The following is a 9,598-nucleotide window of genomic DNA, read 5'->3' as shown; positions in this document are numbered from 1 at the left end:
TTTTTTTTTTTTTTTTTTTTTTTTTTTTTTTTTTTTTTTTTTTTTTTTTTTGTTTTTTGTTTTTTGTTTTTTTTTTTTTGTTTTTTAAATCTGTGGTCACCTCTAAACCACAAATAATCCACTTACAATTTGAGGGATTCTTCGTTTTTACAGAAGAAGACAGAAAAAAGGACATGGCCAGAAGAACCATGTAAATTCTTTGGACAGGTATTACACTGAAATTTAGGGTGGTACAGTTTCACTAGCAACTTTTTTTTTTCATATCTTTTAAAGGAGGTATCTAAATGTTCCCAAGAGGAATCCTCTGTCTGCCAGAAGACATTAATTCTCCTGTGATGCTTGGAGCAAGACACAGCAGCCTTTGAAAAGTTTCCTTCCTCATTCCCTTCTCCTAGGGAAAATTTCCTTGATAAAAAAATTACCTGCCTGCAATGTCTTACCAAAAATATTTTTCAATAGGCATATTTCAAAATAAATATTTCAACCCCTCTCTCCCCAAGAAATATATTTTTATTTCACAAGGACTGAACATTAAAATAATTTATTTTATTCAAGATTTTCTTATCTGACTTACCAGAAGTAACTTACTCGTCCTGGGTATCTAACAGGAGAGTTTCTACCAGGTGCTATATTTTCCTCTCATTAAGGTGGGCCGCACTTCTGAAAAATAAGGTCACTTGCACACCTAGAAAGGCAGCTTTCCAGAGGTAAAGACTCTGATGGTCACTTGCTGACCTCTAGTTGAAAAACCTGTCTGCAAACTGGGAGGCTCAGTGGCCAAAATCCCCAAAACTGCCTATGGGTTCCTATGTTTCTGTGCCATTTCAGCCGACAAAACACTAAAATTAAAAAAATCTTACCACATGGAAATTATTTTTGGCAATTTCTAGAAATTTCAGCTAATATTCTCATTCCTCCAATGCCATTATTAATGTCTCTGCCAGAAATGAGACTGGGCTGCACAATTTTGGGTCCAAAGATACTGGAAAATCAGGTGTTCTCTCACAGTCACAGACACAGCTTGAAGAATGACACATGAGATGAACAGCAAAATCCACACAGGGCCTCTATGAATGAATGGGAATGGACTCTGTGGAAGTGTGGGCACTTCCTAGAATGTCCCAGAAACAGTGAAATCATATTTTTCAAGCATGGCATGTGGGCAAGGAAACTTAATACACTCAATTTTCAATTTTTTTTTTCTGTATGTCTGAGTCAGACTGCCAGTTCAAGCTGAAAAGTGTTTTCCTAAAATTTTAATTCCTCTGAGAAACAATGGGTAAACAGACATGATGTTTTTCTAGGACTTGTTTGAATATCTCTAAGGGAAATGTGAGCTTGGAGGAAATCAGGGCTAAGCTCTTTCCAGGGAATGCTGTTAATCTGAGACAACAAACTCGTCAATGAAGCTCACAAATTACTTTGCACATGAAAATGGAGATCAGCAGAAGCAGAACAAAATGTACATTTTTAATATTACAAATATATACTCAAGCCAAGAGTTACAAAGCTGGAAGTGTCCAGCCAAATGTGTTGTTTTCTGAAAGTACTCTTCTGACCCAGAAGGAACTCTGGGATTCCCAGCAGCTGACACAGCTATGGAATCTGAAATTGCCAGATTTAGGAACGGCAGAAATTAAGCTAGGAAGGCTTACACACAACATCTCATGGGTACTGCCCTCCCAGTTGTTCAGCATTGGAATTTAAAAAGATCCAGCTAGCTGCAATTAGCTTGGAGTTCGTCCCTCCTCCCATTTGGAAGTGCCTCTCTCAAGCATTTTGCAAGAGAATTTTGCTAAATAATGGATCAGGTGAACCAGATAAAGTTTGCGATTTTAAATCTCATATAGACAGTATCCAAACTGACCCAAATTAATTAAAAATTTAAAAAACAAAATGAAAGAAAAAGGTTGTACATGACCACATGCATGAGGTTTGAGGATGGAGTGCTTTCTGTGACTGGGCTGCTATTTCACTCTGGTTTTGGTGGTTTATTCCATTATGTGCCTCCTGTAAGGATTTGAGACTGAAACACATAGCACAGGGTTGCATTTTTTTGTGGGGCTGCATATGCCAGAGCTATCAACAAATTCAGATACATGGTTAATAACAAAAAGAAAATGGTTTTCAGTAAGGCTTCTCTGCTGGACAATTATCAATTCTCTGCTCTAGGTCAAAATTGATTTAAATCTTGGTTTGAGCTGAAAATGGCAGTCCTCATACATTTATAGTGTTTGCTTTTGCTCTGACACACAAAACTGGGCAAACAAAAAGTACATTGCAGTAAGAAGTTTGCAAATTCTGGTGGAATTTTAGTGGGAGAGAACTTCAAAAAGTGATTTGTGTGATGTAACATATTCAACCATAGGACATTTGAAAATACGTCCCTCTGCACAGATAAAGGGAGAGCAAACCAAACCAAAACCAAAACATCTTTACATTAACGAGCACAATCAACATTGTAAGTGTATAAATGAGGGATGATGAGCCCTAATTTCTACTGAAATTTGTCATATTGCTCAGAAGTTTTTTCTCACGTGAATCTAGATGAATCTACACATGAACTTCTGATCCCCTGCAAAGCTGACTCACAGTAAAATGGAAATCAGGGCTGTCTGTAAAAATGCATCCCATGAAAAATCTGATTGAGTTGGGATCAGATATGGGTTCCTCCACATGCCTATGGATCACGGAATTTTAAAGAGCAGTGTTCTACCATTTCTCTTTAAATGCAAAACCATAGATTTTTGTAGCTCCCTGTTATTTGCAGCAACTTGTGTGAAAAAAAAGCCCAACAAATTACCTGTTATTTTGTAATTTTTGAAAGTACATACCTTTCTCACTGAATGTATAAAAATATTTATCAGTCTAATATTTTACAATTTTTCTTCTACCAGGAGCGAGACATTTTGTTTGGTTGGTTTTTTTTTTTTTTTTTTTTTTTTATGAATGGATATGGTATTAAGTGAATTCAGAACTCAGAAGGGCTTGGCAATAGGGATTTCTCAAATACAGGATTAAATATAATGTCTCACCTATTTTTTTGTCTACAATTATCTGTCAAATCCACTATCAAGCTGTATCTTGCTTGAAAAACTCCGAAAATAAACCAAACAATACATCTATGAGTCTTCTGAAATGTAGAAATGGTATTTATTTGCAGATCTTTGGTATGGAACCAGGTGGCTGCCCCTGAAAAATTTTTGGGCATTTTTTTAAAAACACTTTTCAAGCAAACAGTTTACACATAAAACCACCCAATAATCTTGGGGAAAGTTTCATGTGAATTAGTTTTACAGATATTTTGAATATTTGATAGTATATTTTTATTGACTTAGTATTAGTACTTGTGCTCAAAAATGGTAAGACTTACATAAATGTTTAAGTTCTAAAGCAACAGATTTGAAAGCTCTGAGTGTCATATAATTCAGATTTTTGTAGACTTCTGGACCATTAGCAGAATATAAATATTAGCCTTTAGTGAGTATGTGATATCATTCTACAAACAAGCACCTAATCAGTGAGTGTGCTTTTCCTCAAGAGAACAGAAGCATTTTACATTGTAAATGGTGCCACAAAAAGATGTGATATAACATTACCAAGATTACTAATTTAAGTCACAGGTGGTCTAAAAAAAATACGTTGGCTCAAACCCATTGTTTTCCCCTCCCCATACTTATCTCCAGACAATTTGGAGGGAAAATACCAAAATAACTCACAATAACTGAAGAAATTCATGCCACACCTAACATTTTGGGATTTGGTATTGCTAACTCTATTTGGAATAAGATTCAATGCTTTCTAAATGAAAACTATGTTGTGACATAAATATCGGTTGAATTACAAATTATTTGGTTTATTGTTTTGGCTTTAGGCATTTTCAGTTCAAACACCAGAAGTTTAAATTGGTGAAAGACTTTATGTTCTCCTTGCACTGAACCCTAGAAAAACTCATTAAGTTCCCCTCAAACCTTTCCACCAGTTTCAGAAATAAAAGAGCTCTTCACAGGGTGACTTCCACTTTACGCTGCGTGGTTGAAGTGCCCATGAAGTCACATCCACACGCTAAAAACACCGTCACAGTTGTCTTTAGATAGCAAGTCTTCTCACATGGTTTTTAACGCATATTACTAACATCCCTAATTACCTCAATTTAAATGTTCAAAAATGTCCTGGTTCTTTATTCCTTGTCTTTCAGCAATACCTGAGCAAAATGTTGAAAAGATTTCACGGTGACAACTAGGATTTCTCTGAGCACTCCCTGTAGGTTGCTGTTGCAAACAGCAAGTTTTGCTGGGCGAAGCCCAGTGCAGTTTTCAGCTCTCCAATATCACCTTTATTATAGAAGATGCTGCAGAAAAATGGAAAATTGCCACCTTTCAAGCTACTGTGTTTGTGTGTTTGTCTCTTCATATACATCCACCAGTGAAATACTTTAAATTGGTGTTGCTTTTTAAATGAATGTTAGGCACGAAGGCTGAAAGAATTATTATTTCATTAGTGATAACAGCATCTGGAATACCCAACACCAGAACTCGTTTCCCTGCTCTCCAATAGCTGAAAACAGAAATGGTCTAATTATGCACAGCCTCCTGCACATTTTACTATACATTCAGGTGAATCACATATGCAAATCTGGCCTATGTTCATCAGTGAAAAGCTCATGTGAATTCCTCCTGTACCTCTCCCTGTTCAGGGCAAATCTCTTCCACAGACCCAGGACTCTTCCTGATTTATCTTGTCTCTTTCTTGAGCATTTGTGTACAAAAGAAACTAAACCTCAGACAGGGTAGGGCTGAACAGTCTTGTTTATAATTTAAAGCTAGTAGAATTAGAGGAATTTAAAATGAAAAGACAGCACTAACATGAGAAGTCAGACTGTTCACCGCTTGTAAAAGGTAGGACCTTGTAGCAGATGTAAATAGAAAAAAAAAGAACAAGTGTTCTCATTACATAGTGATGTGCAAATTTTCAGGAACTTTGAAGGCAAAGAATAATGGTGTGAACCCACTGGTTCACTGGTGTGAACCCCTCTAAATATTTAGCAATGGTCATTTAAAATTCCAATGATGGTGCAGAAATGTTGGGGTTTTTTTCTGAAAAAAAGGAGAAGGCAATTTTTGGATCAATTTTTTCCAATTTTCAAATTGGAATAAGCATCAGGTCAAAATCATCCATAAAGGAAGTGTCATGGTTTGACCCGGAAGTGAGGTTTTGGGAAGTTATGGTCAAACCAATCAGTGGCCAAATTTCAGATTGGCACCTGGTGTGGCCACTGGGGACTTGGATACGCCTCTGAGAACACACAGGGGTTAAAAGCAGAGCACTCCCAGAGAGACTTCCTCTTTGGAGTCCGGCAGGTGAGCAGATCGGATCTCTACCCCCCCCACCTTTCATGGGGGGCACTGGCACTGTGCCAGAGTCAATCCATGACAGGAAGTTACTTAAAATCCCAATATCTTGATCCTAAAGGAAACATTTACAAAACTGCAGCACCTTTTGGATTAGAGGTTTTGGATGGAAATGAAGCTGCTTTAACTTGATGTATCCATTTCCCATTAAATGTATTTACTGCATATGCTGTAGAAAATAACGTGCAGATATGAAAATTTTACATTTGAAGGATTATCCCGTGTCACCAGTGAGATTCTCTACGAGGAATAAATCAGATGTAAAACTGTTTAAATTATTTCCAGAAAGCAGCGATGAAAATTTCAGAATAACATACTTCCTCAGATTTCAGTCTCTCTGCTGAAGACTTATCCCAAAATCTGCTGGAGCCTTTGAAGAAATTGTGGGTTTAATGCATATTGCTGAGTTCTGGCAGTGATGTGTGTATTCCAGTGGGGTGGTGGGGAACACTTCTTTTCTTTCTTCGAGTAATACCTGTATTGACTTTGCATAACCTGGTTTTGGTAACAGGGAGCTATGGGGGTGGCATTTGTGAGAAAGTGCGAGAAGCTGCAGGAAAAGCTCCCTCAGCCATGGAAGAGCTTCTGGAAAATATTATAGTCTGTTGCTCTCTGTTAGTTAGAACTGTTATGGATCAACTTGGAGCTGAAGATGAACAAATTTTCAGGAATTATTTATCTTCAAATTTATTTTGTGGTAACTCAGAAGAAAAACAAAGAGAAGGTTCACTGCTGGTGCTAAGTTATGCTTGCAATTAGTTTAATAGTAACTATTAATTTGGGGGAAGCAACAAGAGCAGTGCAGCGAGCACTTCACGCAATACAAGTTACGACCCAGCCCAAAAGATCCCAGAGCTGATGCAGTTTCACAGCTTGGTTTTACCCAGAAGTTTGTGCTGTTCTCTTTTCCTAGGAATGCCCCTACCTCCCTGCTGAAGATCAGAAGAATGAGTCTAGGAGTGGGGCAAGTGCCAGCAGTTTTAAATCGAGATGTGATGATCATTTTTCACTTAGGCTCTGTCACCTTTGGGATAGGTACAAGAGGCTTTTCCTTCCTTTTAATAACAGGTCTGTAGAGAGCCAAATTTTCTCTTTTCTTTTAAAACAGTTGACATGGTGCTGTGGGGAACCAAAGAAATTTTTAATTGCCACTGTAATTGCCTGTATTGACAATTTACTAATGTCTATGACTTGTCTGTATTCTCATCACAAGTGACATGTTGGGAAACCAAGTATTAGTCAAAGAACTTTATTTTATTTTTAAACAACAACAACAACAACAAAAAAAGTGGTATAGGAAAACTCCTATAGATATGTAATTTTTCTCAGAGTTTTTTTTTTGAGAAAAATATTTGAAATCATGTTAACCTGAAATCTTGTTAACCTTCCCAGCTCTCCTTGGGAGGTTTTAGAAGTATTATGATCTGGCTACATTTTTCAGATTTCATAACAAAGAACTAAAGAATCCTAACAGAAAACAAAAAATGCCCCATGAGGAATGGTTCCCTTCACCTTCCTCAAGTCCTTTTTGGTCACAATGCTGTCACCCCAGCAGCAGTGCCATGGCGGCAGTGAGTCTGAGAGGTGGCAGCTCTCTGGCCCACGCGGTGCTGCTGGCAGAGCCGGCTGCTGCCTACTCGAGGCTCAGGCAGGCCCCTGAGCTGCCAAGCTGCACGGCCAGAGCCATCTCGATGCTGCAGTGCAGGCCAGAGGCGCCGCGCAGCCGGAAGCTGCAGGACTTGCCGCAGGGCAGCGCCGTCAGCTGGCAGTGGCGCGACTGCGGCAGACGCAGCCAGGCCGACAGCACCAACATCTGCACCCAGCAGGTGACTTTCTGCAGGTCCAAGCAGGAGCCCGTGCAGAGGGTGTCCAGCAGGTACCACTCCTGATCCGTGGGCAGCTGGCCACCAGCGGCGTGCAGGAAGCACGTGTGCCCCAGCAGCTGCTCCCCGGAGCACAGGCACTCCAGCGCCACACGGATGCGCCTGGCTGGCGGCTGCTTCGTGCTCTCCGGGCTGAAGGAGTGGCCAGGGGGTGGCTGCAGGATGACCAGCGTGCGGTAGGTGCTGCTGCTCTCCTGGACGCTGCAGGCTGCAGGGCTGGTGTCCGTCCCGGCAGCTGGGTGCAGCTCCGGCATGAAGCTCCTGCGGGAGAGCACTCGGCACACACCGAGGAGCTCGTCCACCAGCTGCTGCAGCACCTTGGTGCTGGGCAGGCCCTGCTGCAGAATCACAGAATCACACAACAGCTGGGCTTGGCAGTGACCTTTAAGGACCGTCCAGTGTGACCCCACAGCAATGAGCAGGGACATTCCCACTGAGATCAGTTTGCTCACAGCCTCCTCCAGCCTTATCCTGGATGTGCCCATTGGTGATGGCATGGACATAGCCAAAGTATGCACCTTTGATCTTCTCATGCTCACTGACCTTCTCCTGGCTGCTGGATCCGTCCTGCCTCCTCCTGCTGGCAGAGCCACGCTTCCATCTCCTGACCAGCCAGAAGGCCAGAGAGAGCAGAACAGCCTCAGTGAGCCAAGGCAGCCACAGCAGCTGCTGTGCAGAAAGGAACAGGCTTTCCACGATGGACTTGTCATCAATCTCCTGCAGGAGCTGAGTCATTTCCTAATGCAGATATTCCTTGCTCTCCAGAATCTGTTTAACATCATCCTTTTCAATTTGTAGATTCAACTTCAGCCCAGCGTGGGTGGCTAACAGGGCCAGGACGAAGGCCACTGTTGGAGACATGACCTGGTGGAAGAAAAGGGGCTCAACATGTCTGGCTGGGAGAGACCAGGGGGCTGGTGGCACCTGCAATGTTCCCAGAGCCTCTCTGGGCACCTGCCACATTGACAGCCCCAAGACCCACTTCCCTCAGCCCTGAGGACAGTGCCCTACTCTGGTGGTCCCAGGTCTCACTCTGGCTTTAAACCCTCAAGGCATCTTTCCCAGCCCCCATCCAGCCCCTAAGGGTGCTCTGGATCCAGGCTGCAGACACCCTAAAGCCATCACTGAAAGGGACATGGATGGGGACTGCAGCTGGATCTTCCAGTGCTCACCACCTCTGACTGTGCTCTAGGTGAACCCAAACCTCAGCTGCTGCACCTTGAGCACATTGACCCTTCTTGCCCATCCTGGAACGTGGTGTTCCCACTTCATACACGAACCCTTTGCAGGGAGTGACCAGCTCAGAGCTGATCTACTACCCTGGCCTTACTTTCTGTTTCCCAGGAATGAACATAACCACTACACTTGTTGTGGTTTGAATTTATTTTATTGATTCCTTGTAAGTGGTTCATTCTGCTGTACCCCCATGTTCTCCCTGAGCTGACTAACCCCTGGACTTTACCCCCCCTCAAAGCTGTCCCTCACACCCAGCCCCGTATTCCTGAAACTTCTCTGTCACTTAAACCTCAGGCCAATCCCCAACTGCAACACCCCTGTGGAATTTCCCTACTCCTCCAAGCCCCATTGGCCCATGTGACCCATCCTCTCCACCCTCCTACCTCAATTGGCCCCAGACACTTGAGGTGATCCCCTCACTCCTCCTCTGAAGATTCCCTATTGTTTAACTGTTTGGGTCCACCCCTGGACTTGTATCTGCTCAAAACCCCTTGCAGAACACTAGGTGCTAGTTTTGTCCTGCTCCCTCCATCAGGAATGAACTGTTCATTATAGACCCTGAAGATGGAGAGCCTCCTTCTTTCTCCTCTGCCTGGTCCCTGTTGTGGCTTGCATCTGGCAGCTTAGAGCAAGTGACTCTAAAAGTTCTGCCTCTGGTAAATCCCCATACTGAGGCAGTTCCCCACTCCTGGTGTGGCGCTGGAGTTCTAAGAGCTAGCCCGGGTTCTGGCAGTCACTAAATACACTCATGAGAATCCCAGCAGACATTTGCTTCTCAAGAGCTCTTGGGCAAAAAAGTCTCCACCAATCACTTTTTTGTGTGCAGAGAAGGAGGTGCTGACAAGCATAAGGCACAGGCAAGGCTCTGACATGAGAGCTCCTGAGCCATAGGATTCCATGCATTGTTGTTCTCAGCTGTTTTGCTCATATTTTATAGCCAGTTCAGGACAGGGGTTGCTGCTGACGGAGTAGGAAATACAGAAGACACACAACAGAAGACCTTGAAGATAGCTCAACAGAAAATGCCACCAGCAGTGACCAGAGCCCGGAGCTGCTCACTGCCACCAC

The 9,598-nt window shown here is 42.4% G+C and overlaps 1 protein-coding gene across 1 annotated transcript; it reads right to left on the bottom strand.

Moving 5' to 3' along the window:
- Positions 1 to 7,044: 7,044 nt before the first annotated feature.
- LOC121357464 lies at positions 7,045 to 7,827 on the bottom strand. The gene has a single exon (XM_041474738.1). The coding sequence runs from the start codon at positions 7,825 to 7,827 to the stop codon at positions 7,045 to 7,047; it is 783 nt and encodes a 260-aa protein (XP_041330672.1).
- Between the last annotated feature and the right edge of the window lie 1,771 nt (positions 7,828 to 9,598).

This window comes from Pyrgilauda ruficollis, unplaced genomic scaffold, assembly GCF_017590135.1.
Source record: "Pyrgilauda ruficollis isolate IOZ18807 unplaced genomic scaffold, ASM1759013v1 scaffold337, whole genome shotgun sequence".
NCBI classification, from domain to species: domain Eukaryota; kingdom Metazoa; phylum Chordata; class Aves; order Passeriformes; family Passeridae; genus Pyrgilauda; species Pyrgilauda ruficollis.
This window is presented reverse-complemented; position numbering and strand designations above follow the sequence as displayed.

Excerpts from the sequence above, each read along its gene's own strand:
- LOC121357464 (XM_041474738.1), bottom strand. The coding sequence starts at position 7,827 with ATGAGAAGATCAAAGGTGCATACTTTGGCTATGTCCATGCCATCACCA.